The 15,089-nt window shown below is 37.4% G+C and overlaps 1 protein-coding gene across 1 annotated transcript in view; it reads left to right on the top strand.

Annotated features, from left to right (window-relative positions):
• The window catches only part of ABCA13 (ATP binding cassette subfamily A member 13), a 281,165-nt gene that overhangs the window by 85,868 nt on the left and 180,208 nt on the right, over nucleotides 1–15,089 (top strand). Inside the window, exons 24-27 of the mRNA XM_006136374.4 lie at nucleotides 1,817–2,011; nucleotides 6,330–6,494; nucleotides 10,370–10,547; nucleotides 12,989–13,128. Of these exons, the coding sequence (XP_006136436.3) occupies nucleotides 1,817–2,011; nucleotides 6,330–6,494; nucleotides 10,370–10,547; nucleotides 12,989–13,128 (678 nt within the window). The remainder of the gene's footprint in view (nucleotides 1–1,816; nucleotides 2,012–6,329; nucleotides 6,495–10,369; nucleotides 10,548–12,988; nucleotides 13,129–15,089) is intronic.

Here is a 15,089-nt window from a genome sequence, read left to right as displayed (position 1 = left end):
AGTAAAGATTTTGAAATAACCAGCCTGTTACATCAGGGCTAAATGTTCACACTGCATTGTAATCTGGTTTTATACTTGCTTAACTTTAGTCTCACAGTCATGCTAACACATCCATACTGCGCTATGTACACCATATGTCTTGGGTCTTCTGCTTCAGCTATGTGTGATCTGAAAAATGACAAGGCTTGGAACCAAGTCACAGAGGAATTCGAACTCTAAACCCCATGTCCCAAACAGGATCCTAGGACTTGGGTCATAAATGCTTGCCTACTTGAGTGTGAAAGATTTGTGTGTGGGCAGAAAGGAGAGTTGGGCTGAAGTCAAAGCCTAAGATTAGTGTGCTGTAGACATACATTACATAAAGATAAAGAGGGGGACTGACAGGATTGCTGGACCCTTGGGCAATTTTTGAGGGGGAGCTCCATGTTTTTGGAAGGGCTGAGGCCTCAGTTAAAGGGGCAGGGCCGTGACAGCCAGCCTCCCCAGCACTTACAGACTGCCCAGCATGCCACCCAATATCCTGTCTTCTGACCCTGGGTGGGTGATGTCATATGCTTCAAAGATGGTGAGCAGAAGAGGATCGTTATTGAGTGGTCCAGTTCTGTCTTCCGGCATTTGGAGATTAGGGATTTGCAGAATATGGGTTTGCATTCCTGACCCTCTTGAATAATAGCCATTGATGAACCAATCATGAATTTACCTAATTCTGTTTTATCCAGTTATGTTTTTATTTTATCTAGTTATATTGTTGGCCTTTACAACTTTACAATGAGTTCCACAAGTTGATGGTGTACTGTGTGAAGAACTTTCATAAGTTTGTTTTAAATTCAATGCCTATTAATGTCATCCGCTGACCCCTAGTTCTTGCAATATGTGAAGGAGTAAATAACTCCTCCCTGGTCCCTTTCTCAGTACCATTCATGATTTTATAGATCTCTATAATATCCCCTCTTAGTTGTGTCTTTTCTAAGTTCAACAGTACCAGTCTTTCTAATTTTTCTTCATATGGATGTTTTTTCATATCTTTATTTTCATTGTCCTCTACGTCTGTTTGAATTAATATATTTTGAAGATGGGCAATTAAGACTGCATGCAGTTTTTTATGTCTGGGTGAACCATGGATTTATATAGTATCATTATGATTTTTTGTAGTTTTTTTTTAATCTATCCCTTCCCTAATGATTGTTAGCTTTCTTGATGGCCAGTGCACATGGATTGGAAGTTTTTAGAGAACTCTCCAAAATGATATCATTTTCATGTGTGATACCAACTAATTTAGAGCCTATTATTTTGCATGTAGAGTTTGGATTATGTTTTCCAGTGTGCATTATTTGCACTTACCAATATCGAATTTTATCTACCATTTTGTCCCCCAGTTCTTTAATTTAATGAGATCCCTTTTTAAGTCTTTCTAGTCCACTTTGAATTTAACAAACTTTAATAGTTTTGCATTGTTATGCCAATCTTTGTTGTGGTTTATAGGTGGTTCTACAAAAAAAAAGTATGTATGAAATTTATATGAATTTTTTCTATGAGTATTCAATGTTATACATTTGCCTGTCCAGATGGTGCCTATTAACTGATTAACATTTATGAATTAAAATAAATAGTAATGTAAAATGCACCTTATCACTTGATATACTCACACTTTACACTATATGGGCATCTAATCTTGATAAATATTTAATTGTCTTCCAATTCTATTAGTAATTATAAAGATAGTTATTTATGTTATGAGAGACATTAACAATATATTCAATTAAAAACACCTTGATACATTTCAGATGGGATAAATTTTAATCCACCTTTACAACAGTTTCTCCCCAGTGCCCTTGCAGTAGCTTTAGCTGGAAGATGTGACAAGGAAACACTTGGTCTCTTGCTGACGCTTCCTGAAAATGATAAAACGTCTCTGGCAGTGAAGGAACTTTGTTCTCTCCCAGCACTGGACATGTATACCATGATTATACTGATGACACAGAATTTGAACTTGCGTGATACTGTTTACAAGGTAAGAGGAAGAAGTACTTATCTTAGTAGCTCCAGAACGTTCAGGAATTAAGTAATCCAATTACTGCCCATAGTTGTATCCCATATATTTTGTTATTTTAGATCAAGGTTTCTCAAACTTCATTGCACCACAACTCCCTTCTGAACATAAAGTACTATGTGACCCTGGGAAAGGGCACCAAATCCTGAGCCCCACAGTTCTGGGGGGCAGTGTGAACAGGGTTGCCAGGTGTCTGGTATTGGCCTGGACAGTCTGGTATTTGCAGCCTCTGTCCAGTTAAAAAAACCCAGAAAATATTCTGTTTTTCTAGGACAAAAAGCCGGTTGGGACATTCTTCCCCTGATGCATCTGGGAGGGAGAGGGCAGGAGGAGCATGGGGATTTAAAGGCACAGTGACTCTCTTTTGTGTGTGTGTGTGTGTGTGTGTGTGTGTGCGCGCGCGCGCGCAATTGTGGAGGTTTTTTGGGTTTTTTTGCTGAACCAGTTTTTTTCCCCACCATGTTTGGTATGTTTTGTGAAAGTATCTGGCAACCCTAACTGTGAAGCCAAAGCTTGAGGGCTTTAGCTCTGGGCAGTGGGACTCAGACTTTTGGCTTTAACCTCAGGCCGCGTCAAATCTCCCAGTGATTGCGAAAAGGTGCATGGAATCTTTTTTAGACACCCAACGGACCCAGATTTTGGTCTCATATCTCACCCAAAAGGCAGCTCTGTAATAAATACTGCAACATCTACAGTGTTCAGCCAACAGATGGAAGCTGATTTGTGACTCAGGCTTGCTTAGCACTAACAAGTAGAAATTCCCAAGCTGCGATTTCATGGTTCTTGTCACAATGTTCTAACTCTAATTCTGACTCTTTGGATGAAGCTACGAATGCTAGTATTAGTCTTCCACGTGAGCAATTGCTGCAGCTGTCACAGAAGTGTTACTTGATTATGTTCTGCCTTCTGAATCACCAATAAAATTGTCAGCTAAATGCTAATAACAAACGTTGGAGATCCTTTAAGAGTCAATAAAAACACAGTTCAATTTTCAGATCTTTTTTTGGCTGTGTTTCCAGAACTGGAACTTAGAATTAGTCATCTTTTGACTTGTAAATTGTGCAAATGTGATGTGGCATCATTTGAGAGAAACAAGTCCTGATGCAACCTTTTTCAAGTCATTTACCTAAGACTGCAGTGCGTATATAAGTATTTTATTGGCTTTACTTGGCTTTGGAGCTTTATATTTTCCTAGTTTTCTGTTTTAGAAGTAAAAATGTTCCTAAGTTATAACTGTAACTATGTGCATGAGCTGAATGTAATCATGCAAATACATACCCTCCACCTTCAGTGCATAACTGCACTGGGGCAATTTTTTGTGCTGGATGAATACTGTGGCTAAAAACATAAATTAACAGAACAAAAATCTTTTTCTCACCAGACTCTAGCTGAAGACAATAGGTCCGAGAATCATTTGAGAGTAGTAAGATTGTACCATGGTTCAAATTTTCAGAAGCATCTAAGACACTTAAGAATCTAAAGTTTATTGGAATGTGGCCCCCTAAGTTTCAGTGAGACTTTGGCTCCTCTGGGTATGTCTGCACAGACCAGGACAGTGAGCCTGTGAGCTTGGGTTGATGATTCAGTCTTGTGAGGCTCATGCTACTACACCAAAAATAGCTGAGTAGACGTGGTCCAGGCTAGAGTTTGGGGTCGGAAGCCAAAGGAGGGAGGTGGGCTTCAGGCTCTGAGTTGCAACTTAAAAGCACTCTGTGCATAGCTGTTTTTAGCACAGCAATGTAAGCCTGAGTCTGTTGATCTGAGCCTGGCAGCTCGCTGCTGTGGGTTGTGTAAAAGTACCCAAAATGACTTGGATGCTTTTGAAAAATATTATTCCGTGTGCCTTTGATGTTACAATAGCTCATGTTTCCAAGATAGCATGGGTTATGGTCTAATATTTGCAATGGATGAGTCTCATGTGTAAGAATCACATTACTGCAAAGTGCAAGTAAATGTGGTCACTACATTTATTTTCACTTACAAAGGAAACTAAACCAGATAATTTTTTGTTCCTTTGAGAGCTATGCCACAACCCAGAGGCTGCTCACTGTGGCACACTGCCTCTTTAAAGCTGGGATTTCTGGGCTTGGCAAATAATAGGGAATTTTTGTATTTCCCCACAATCTGGCTTGTGGACGGTAACGTTCAGGATAACAGGAATGTTACAAAAATGTCTGGGGTCCAAGCTTGCATGCTTCCTTTCTTCCGTCCTTGACTTCCCTTTTCTTAATATTTTCCTTTCTCTCTCTGTCTTTCAGGTTTTTTGGTTTGAGTGCTAATTTTCTTTCACTTGTTTCCTGATTAATGTATTTCCTGTATGTGAAAGAAGAATAAAGTTATCGCAACTTTTAAGTTTCTCTTGTTGTAGTAGAGAATCTGCGAGTCCAGAAAACTCCGCACACTATCACATTAGCTAGCTCACTCCAGTTAACTTCCCTTTTTTGTACCACCACCTCTTAATGTCCATGTTAACAGAATTTTAAACCTCTAAATCATTTGAAGGGCTATCATAAAACTAGCTCATGTAATTATAGAACTAATAAAGTATATCTAAGTGGGTGAGATGAAGTTCAGCTGAATGAATACAACTCAACTGAAAAATGCAACATTTGCCCATGTTGACTAGGCTTTGTAGAAGTTAAGAAGTTTTAAGCTTGTATGTGGTTAGAATATTTGAGTGCTAGCATTGTACATAGCTTTCTGCATTATGAAGTGGGGGAGGGGGACCAAGCATGTGCTGCAGAAACTGAATGGCCTCTATGAATACATTTGGGCACAGTTAACCAGGAACAAGTCTGGATTTCTAGTTTGAGATGACAGTTATCAACAAAATTATTCTGCACAGGGTGGAATATGCATTCCTCGCCTTTGTGGTAGCTGATCTCCAGGATTATACCAGAGATCCTTGTTTTCGATGCCACATGTGTATAGTGAAACTGATGACTATGACAATAGATTGGTAATAAACAGACCAATCTCCTGAAAATGACGGGCTAAAGTGTTCCTAGAATGTGTACTTAAGTGAAGTGAAGAGAGGATCTTTGAGTTGCTTTTTGAAACATAGACCAAACTAAACAAAACAGTGACTCTCCTAATACACTTTCACAGAGCCTTGTCGATTTTAATAAATTCCCAGTACAGGGTCTCATTGTTCACTGGACTGTTTCCATTAATTACTTTTCATTGGTTTATAGGACTTTTTCTGTCTTAGCTGGCTAATTGTTTTCATTGTATGATGCATATTCCTGAATGTTTGATATTTAAAGAAGATATGCAAAAGAGGATAAAATTTGATGGACTAAATTAAACTTAATGGACTACATTTTCATAATAGAAAATGCACTAGTAAATATGGACGGAGGATGGAAATAGAGTATGAAAACAATGGAAAATGGCTATTTTTTCATCTCCATTGAACAGAAAAATATATTAAAACAGGTTTCCATTAATGTAACAAAGTGACCTATAAAAACATGCACAGCCTCCCCAGCACTCAAGATCTTCATTGGCAAAAGCAGAAGACAAATTGCTTTTAGATCCAAGTGTAAGATGAAATCTATAAAGTTGAGTGTTCTAGCTGTGAGACAATAATTATAAAGAAAGAGAAGGGTGGACGGGAAAGAACTTGCGTATTAGGAAATTGCAATTCAACATGACTTTAAAACCTACTGGATTGACAGGTCAGCTAAATGATTAGTTGTGATTTTTTTAATGTTAAATTTCTTCAATAAAGTCACAGTGAAATGTTAGCCCCATTGAAATGAATGGGAGTTTTGTCTTTGTCTTTAAAGGGACCAGAATTTCACCAATGGAATTGAGCCCTAAGTAGGAAAGGAGAGACATAGATATTTATCTAGAAAGCAGAAACACGTTCTGTATATTTCAATTTTAAACTTAAGGGGTTCTGACAGTAAAATGATTTTTGTAATTTGTGTTGATACAACAATTACAAAATTGGTCCAATACAAAGACAGAATTTGGTCCAATTATATAATTTGGTCCAATAAAAACACATTATCTTGCTTGCCTCATCTCACTTTGTTTAGACAAATTGTGAGTACATTGGAAAATTGTGAAAACATTGTAGTTATTTTTGATCATCAGTACCCATTCCTGCCATAGTCAATGAGAAAGCACAGTGGAAGTATATAGGGGAAACAGCATTTTCTGGAGCTTCTTTAAGCAGTGGAAGAAAGGCTTGAAGAATGTATAAACTCCATATTGTATGAATAGGGTGAATTTTATAATAATTGATGCTCACATTTTTCTCTTCTTCAAGATCATGTTACCTTCGGAGGTCAACAAGTTACTAAATGTCTTGCTGGAAGTGGTCTCAAGCATCAGCTCCCTTTTAAATAAAGTCCAACATCTCCTTGATAATCTTCCTATGTTCCTCCAAGCCTTCAAAAGCAAGGATCTGCCCGACATCTCAGCATTTCAACAGGTATGTGTGTGATCTTTCATCCATTAGCTGTATTTATAGTATAAGTATAATCACCTTTTATAAAGGATTTCCTTAAGGTCAAGCATTAAATACTAAGAAGGAATGTTGGACACAATCCTAATGTACCCCATAGACCATTGGGTGGTATTGCATAATGGGTTAATTGAACCTGTTGTGCTCAGGCCTCATTACATTTCGTAGTGTCTCATCGCCAGTACCCATTTCTGTTATAGCCACAGATTCTTCTGGTGATGTACCATCTATATACTGCTAGCTCTTTTTTTTGTTACTGTATGAAATCACAGCCTTAAGTGATATGGCAACTATCTGTTTGTTAATAATGACATCTATTCTTTGTGTAATGGAGATAATGGGCCATTCATTATTAACATTTATTTTTGTAGTTATAAAGCCATTCCTTTGATCGATGCCTTGCATAGTTTCTCCATCTGCTACTTTGTTAGAATGAAAATTGTTCACCTATTGTAAATCACAGCTCGTTTCTCCAAAAGCACTGCATGGGCAATTGATAGAGCCATAGTGTTGTGTCCTTTAATTTCCTCAGTGACTGGTAATTGTCTGCTTGGTAGGAAGGGAGGGTCTTGTGGTTAAAACATTGAATTTAGGGTAGCTGATTTCAGTTCCTAGAACTGCCATATATATATATATATTATCTTGACTATGCCACTTGGATCCCTCTGCTTCAACTCCCTAGCTGTAAGTGAGGGTAATACTTCCTCACTCTATTTGAAATGTAAGGTTTTTGTGGAAAGGGCTCTGACCATGTGTGTATGCACTAGTTAGCATGATATTGGAGCTATTCTAAAATAAACAATAGGTCATAATAAAGGACTCTCCAAAGGGCCAGATTCTGCTACTCTTTTCCCCACTGAGTAATACCTTATTCCAACAGCTTATTTTATCAATTTCAGTGGCACTACTTTCTGAAGAAAGGTGTTACTAAGAATAAAGATGACAGAATCTGGCCTTAAAATTGCAAACCTTTCAAATGCCTCACTGGTAGGTAATGCACACCTGCTTGTTGCTATTGAGTAATATAGTCAATGTTGCCTTAAATCCCACCTAGAGGACAATACCCGTTGCTGATGTAAATCAGCAGAGCTCCAGTTATTTCAGTAGTGGTATAAGATTTCCCCATAAGGCTCTAATTTATGTGGTTAAGTTAAAACCTCAAAATGTTACTCCAACAGGATTGCCTGTTTGTCTTTAACCCTTTTCTTGAATTCAAAGCTTCCCTGGCTATTTTATAGGCTTGGTTCTTCTAAAAAGGCATTTGTCCGTGTTTCCAATCTGTTGATCTTCCATTCTTTGGGCTAGCTTCTCAGGTAGTGTGTGTAATTGTAGCTCTATTAAAGTAAATGGAGATATTCAGATTTACATCAGTTGAGGATATGGTCTTGACGTTTTTGAAATCAATGATCTGATTTACAGAAGGTTCAGGGCCTTCCCCAGTGGGAATAAAATATTATTGATTGAGCCTTCCTAACGTCTCCCAGAGTTGATGGTTTGATAGAGTTAATCTTTGGAAAATCTTATTTACAAAACTTGGCAGAAAGAAGAATCCAACAGCAGAGGGGGCCAGCTCCTCACAGTTTTGCTCTCTTGTTTACTGCTACTTACATCATCCTGGACTGTGGCCAATCACACCCTAAAGTTTTGTGTTTTTTCATATCTTCCAATTTACTGATTACTTGTTCTGGCATAATCTTCATATTTTGTAGGGATTTTTTTTTGTTTTTGTTTGTTTGTCTTTTTAAACCTTCCCTCCTGGTAAATTTATGTCTGTTTTTGCCATCAAGTCTCCTCTCTAAACACTCAAGCAAAAAAAAAAAAAAAATCATTTAATTGTTTTAGCAATTCATTGTCTGTCTCTTTAGTTAATAAATTACCCATGTGGTTTCTCAAATGCCCTTCTGTGTACATTACTGACCTTTTGTTCCTTTATGTACCAGCAAAAAAGAGTTATTTATCTTAATCTTCCATTCATTCTCAGTCTTTATAGGTTTGGCTACATTTTTGCTATTTTCTAACATATACCCTTTTACCCTTGATTATTTTGTTCACTTCTCAGTTTATCCACATTGACCACATTTGTAACTCCAGTTAATGGTGGATATAACCCTTGGGCATATCCTAAGACACTTTCTATTTCTCCTGTGTCTCTTTCATGCAGGATTTTTTACCTTAGTGATTGTAATACTGAACTGCTTTCTGTTCTTAATTGCACTGTGGAAATATTTTGTAATGAATAATTTATTTGAAAAAAATCATTTTTTGTTGGTGAACTGATCATGAATTGTGCCAGTATGTTTGAAGATTAAAATTATTCACTGAATCTTCTATCACCAATTCTTGGTCTTTGTATCATTCACAAACAGTTCATTGCAAGTGTTCAGGATTTAAATGCTAAGTATTTTGATTGGCTGCTCAGGTGATTAAATGGTTAGTATGTTTTTGTTCTCTGATTTGCCTAATTCTTAGAAACAAGATTTCATTGCAAAAAATCATTATATGAATTCCTAGTTGTTTGCATTTATATATTCTATAGTACATAAAATTCTCTTTCACTGAGTGTTCATACCAGCAAATTCTTTGGAGATCTAGGCATTGACGTGCTAGTGAATACTGGCTTCTTAACTAGTACTCATTATACTACTTCACTTTGTTGATGATCACATTTCATTTAAACTATTGCCAAAGGTACAGCCTCCAAGCTGAGCATGCACTATTACATTCTTAAAGTGAAGTTCTGCTTTGAAAATGACTTTGAAAAAAATGATATGTTTCACATGTATAATGTCTGAGTGATTTCCATATTACACATGTTCAGTTTACTAGATTCAATGTTTTTTTCCAACTCTGCCTGGGTGCTGAAAATCTCCTTACCATTCTTTCTGGCATGGATATCTTCAACTGAGATAAATTTCAGACCGGCCAAATGCTTGTTTTATTTACATCTTTGCAACCCAACTATTGTAACCCATCCTCAGTTACAATTGTGCAACCATATAATCCTCAGTGGGATTGCACAACTGTGAGCACGTAATATCATACCTGCTATTGCACAGGTGTTATTGGAACTTAGCTCACAATAGAGTTGAAGGTATATAAGCTATAAAAGCAGGCAGATCAGACTCCCAGAGCAGCATCAGTTCTTCAGGACTGATGACAATAAAAATATTTCCTTCCTTCCTTCCTTTCGTTCATAAAAAGGTCCAATTTGTTCAAAATATACATATACCACCAGAAATAGATCTAATAAGAATATACCATTTTACATTTTTTTTCAAAGAACAACTGTACTTTAATATTTTGAACAAAGTACAACTGTTTTCTTTGTAACAGGCCAATTTTCATGACAGACATTTTCTTCATGTAAAAAAATCTCTTACTTTTTTATTATCATCTGTATATAAAATGTGCCAGAAGAGCAATACATTGAATCCTACTTTTGTTTTGTTCAGAGTAGCAGCATGTCTGAAAAATGACCAGATAATTCAGAGGTCGGCAATCTGGTGGTCCTGATATTTACGTTCTTTTCCTGCCCAGTCAAACCATGAAATTACAACAATTTCAAAAGGTTATAGTAGTACATTATACTACCGTCTTTCACAGAGTAAGATGGCCATTGAAGTAGCGCTATCTATCGCTGACAAAGGTGATCATGAGAACAGAAGAGAGCACAACATGCATCTATTCTTGTAAACAATCTGAACACTGTCATTTTGTTGTTCTCCTTGGATGCAGTAATGGGGAAGAACATCTGACCTGTTCCTGCATCTGTGAAAGTTTTAAGTGGACAGTTTTAATTGTGTTGTAATTGGGATTCCATTCCTTAGTAGTTGTTGTTCTAGTTCTTACAGGGTGGCAAATCCAGAAGTTCTATTGTTGGATCCCTTCAGTCTTTAATCTCGTCAGTCTGTAAAGAAGAATCCTCTTTCTTCAGCAACACCAACATGTTCATTGACATGCCGAGGACCACTGAGCTCTTGGATGGTGATATGGCAAAATACAGCATTCCCAAAAACTCAAGTAAGAGAAGCATCAGTTACAAGTTGCATATATACGTACTTGCATTCAGAGTTTGCAGTGCATTCTAAACCTTCTCCTCTTAAATGGAAATGTTGAAATATGAAATGACATTGCAGTCCCGAACACAAGGAATGATTGATGAAAGTTTTTATTACACAGAAATGATTACGGAGAAAAGTGACAAGCAGTCCAAGTTATTTTGTATTCTTGCATAAAACAACAATAAATAGGACACCCCTGTCTCAAATGGGTGATATATATTGGAAGTTTATTGAATGTTCAAAATTAAATACATTTATTAGATACAAGGTTACAAATCTATGGCTATGTACTTTTATTTTGTGAACTTGATTTTATGGTATTTTATGGTAACATCCATCAGCCTCTGAATATAAGTAGAGAAGAATATCTTCTGTCTTTGCTTGTAGATGAATTTTTGGTTCCCATTAGAGTTAATATTCCAAATAGCCTGTGCCATGCTATTATTCCATATTATGTGTGTGAGGGACTGTTTTCTAGACCTATCACACATCCCTCCACCACCATGTGACTCATCCAAATTAATTTCAGTGATCTTACAGGAAAGAAAGTGTGACTCAGAGGTGTGAGTCCATTGCTGCTCTTTTGGAGGAGGAGTGGTAGTGATAAGGGGAGAAATATCTGCTTCTGGCTCTATGGTCTAACAGATAGCAACATCTTGCTTGGGCTGAGCTGTCTAACCAGGTGCACTGAGTGTGGAGTCAGGGCTCTTCATGAGCATTACCACTAACATAGGAAGAGAGTACCAGTCAGACGGTCCCTGGTTGTGCTTCCCCTACTAGTATTAGAGTTTCAGAGAGGCTGCACAGGTGATTGTGTATGGGTCCTTACCCCTCCTGCCCACTCCTCCACCCCACCTTATAAATCTCAGCCACCCTGGCTTCCAGTCCTCCATGCCCGTTACTGAACTTGCCTTATAGCCTTATAGGCCAACAGCTGGACAACAATTTCATAAAAAGTCCTAAAGATTTGCTCCAGTGCTTCAAATGGCAATCATGCTATTGCTCTGGCCTGGTCACCTCAGAGCCCTTGTTAATATTTTCCAGTTACAGATATTTCATGTAGAGGACAACTTTCTTAGCGGTTGTGGAGGTCTGATCTGGTCCAAGAACTGGGTTCTGGAAAGTCCCTTTGGTTACAGTCCTGGCTCTGACATCCACTCCTTGGTTTTTGGGCAGTCCACTTGATATTTCAAATTCTAATTCATTTCTCATTCCTTTGTAACTAGCGATGATATAACTGAGCCGAGTAAAATTTTTGTTAAAAAGTCTTTTTTTTTTTGGCAGATACTGAACCTATTTGTGAATTGAGGTCAAATACAGCAAATATTTTCAAGAGGAAACCTTACGTTTCTTGGGAAATGCTGAAATGATTTATTTTGACATTTAGTTTCAAATTAACTTTTCAAAGTGATTTTTTTTTTGTTTGCTTTGGGGACAAAACCAAAAACTTAGTTTTTCTTAGAACGGCTTCTAGAATTTTTCTGCAAACTGAAAAATCAATTATTTGCTCAGCTCTACTAGTGACATTACTCAGTGTTTGTGTAGCACAATATGCTCCAGATGAAAATGACTCTTGAGTAGGGAAAGAATTATCAGATAATTACAGATCCTTCATTGGTCTATAGTTGATGTTAGTCTCATACACTTTAAAGAAACTTTTGATCGGTATGAGAATTTTTAACACTGACTCTTCCCTCAATGTTTTATTTTGTGTATATTTTTGCCTATGCACTTTGATTCTAGAACTGTAATACATGACCCCAGCTTTTATGATAGGTGCAGTGTTTTCACTAAGCCCTGGTCTGCACTGTACAATTGGGTTCATATAAGTCAGCTTACAATGACTTAATGGTGTACACACTACTGCTTTCCTTCCACCAATGTGCTCTGCTACACTAGCATGGTAACTTCACCAGAGGTGCAGTGCTTATATCAGTGTAGTTAGGATGACTGGGTCTGTGAACACTGTATTACTTATCTCAGCTGTTGACTATCTTGTCAATTTCATGGCTCCATGCATTTCTGGTAGGGAACGCAGCACAAACAGAAGAGGGTTAGTGAGTAATTACTGTGGTGGCTATAAATCAACCTAATGTAGGTTGACTTAGGGCTGTAGTATAGACATGCCTTAAGGTTCTAATCTCTTTGGGTGATGATTGTTCTCACTTTAAGATAAGGTTGTGGATCCCCAGCTTCATACAAATTCAGGCATTTGGGGAATGAGCTACGTCTCTCCAAAGAGCTGTAGTGATGTTCAGTGAGAACTGAAGGGTTTCAGCACCGTAGAGAGGCCAAGCCTAAGTTAACATGCATAGGCATTATGTTGCTGAATTAATCATCGACTTGCACCATCTCATAAATATGGTCTCTCTCTCTCTCTCTCTCTCTTCTTTACCACAGCTCCATTTTGCTTGCAGCTTTATCAGGAAATTTTACAGTCACCTAATGGAGCTTTAGTGTGGACCTTCCTGAAGCCCCTGTTACATGGGAAGATACTGTACACTCCCAACAGCACAATGTTTAACATGGTGATAGAAAAGGTGAGCATATAAAGAAAATAAAATCAAATATCTGTACCTGTGTGGCTGAAAGAAATAATGGGAAATCTAAAAAAACGGTCAGGGTTTTTTTTTCCCTCCAGCTATTATGCATTTCCTTGGTGGCTGATGACATTGGTGACTGCTTAGACGATGAAAAATTCTAAAGTGTCTAAGGTTTTTCTTGGGAGATATCCTGTGTTTAATAGCCCTAGTCCCAAAGATCTTACAGCCGTACTCTTTTTCACAGATACTCTTCTTCTTCTGTGTTTGCACAGTGCATCACACAGTGGGTCTATAACCAAAGGTCCTAGGAACTATTGCAAAGCAAATAAATAATAACTATCATGATCTATTTTTAAAAGGCTTTGTACGTCAGGGGAAATGTTTGTATTTACCTTGCAAATATGATACTTGTGAATATGGAATTGTTACAGGAATGAAAATGTAGCTTAATTTAAAAAGTTAACATAAAGCATCACTGTTTGATAACAGAATATAAAATACTTTCTTAACAATAGTGTATTCCATGGTAAATGAAGGTCAGTACAGTGTTTAACTTTCTAATTTTCTAAAAAGTAAGATATTAAAGTCTAAGGATATGTCTATACTGCCACCCTAGTTCGAACTAAGGTGGCTAATGTAGGCATTCGAACTTGCAAATGAAGCCTGGGATTTAAATATCCCGGGCTTCATTTATATGTTCCCGGGCGGGCGCCATATTAAAATGCCCATAGTTTGAACTACCTGTTTGTGGCTACACGCGGCACGGACTAGATAGTTCGAATTAAAGCTGCTAATTCGAACTAGGGTGGCAGTGTATACATACCCTAAGTGAATTGATAAATGTTAGAATGACTTAGTAGCTTCAAGTACCCCTTTGTGAAGTTTACAATCAAAACGAAGAAACTGGTTTGGGTGACCGATTGTTTCGCCCTTGATGTGCTGAATTGAATATAATTCATTTTAAAACTTTAGGCTGATTTTTTTTTTTTTTAAAAAGGTGATCTTTTGATTTTACAGATGCAAATTCTAAGTGGTAATAAGTTTAAAACTCTGCATGCAAAATTACATTCTGTGTTACAGTGACATCAAGAATAATGCATTATAGAGATTTCCATGTTATTTTGCCGTTTAGTATATTACGAACATTATCTTAATAGGATCAATAATAAGACAGATAAATCTCTCAGCTCATGTTGAATTTTATTCTAGCTCCTAAGTGAAGTAGAGTCTACTCAGTAACAGCTCTGAGATTGCCAAATTATCTTAAAATGAGACAATTTTACTGTTTTTTTCCCATCTTCTGAAACTACACAGAGATTCTATCAGCCCAATAAATCTATTAACATGGTTGGACCTCAGACAGTTCCATCAGCTCATTCAAGATGTCCTGTAAAAATAAATGCTAGACTCACCAAATGACGCTAACAGATAGGTCCCTCTTATCAAATCCATCTTTAATCTTTCTGTTGAAGAGTTTTATTAATTATTATATCCTATGGAAATTAAGACAAACCAAATATAAATTCCTCTAAATAATCACAGATATCCTACATATCTGCAACTTAGGGAAAATTGCCATTAAAGTAGTGGTGGAAGTATACTGAAGGATTGTACCCACTCAACTGCTATTCACCCACGGTAGCCAGATATATGTAAGGGCACCATATGGGCAGGCAGAATAGGCAGGGATGGTGTCCCTAGCTTCTGTTTGCCAGGAGCTGGGAATGGGTGACAAGGGATGGATCATGATAATTGCCTCTTCTGTTTATTCCTCTGAAGCACCTGGCATTGGGCACTGTTGGAAAACAGGATGCTCATATTTAGAGCTGAAATGTATCTGCCCCTTGCTGTAACGCACTAGACCCCACTCTCCTTCCAGAGCTGATGGAGCCTGATGGGGTCAATCTCGGTCTCTCTCGCTCTACAGAGTTACTAACAAAGTAAGAATATACATTAAA

The sequence above is a fragment of the Pelodiscus sinensis genome, chromosome 2 (assembly GCF_049634645.1).
Source record: "Pelodiscus sinensis isolate JC-2024 chromosome 2, ASM4963464v1, whole genome shotgun sequence".
In the NCBI taxonomy this organism is placed as follows: Eukaryota; Metazoa; Chordata; order Testudines; family Trionychidae; genus Pelodiscus; species Pelodiscus sinensis.
The sequence above is the reverse complement of the archived record's forward strand: the minus strand, read 5'-3'. Positions and strand labels throughout refer to the sequence as shown.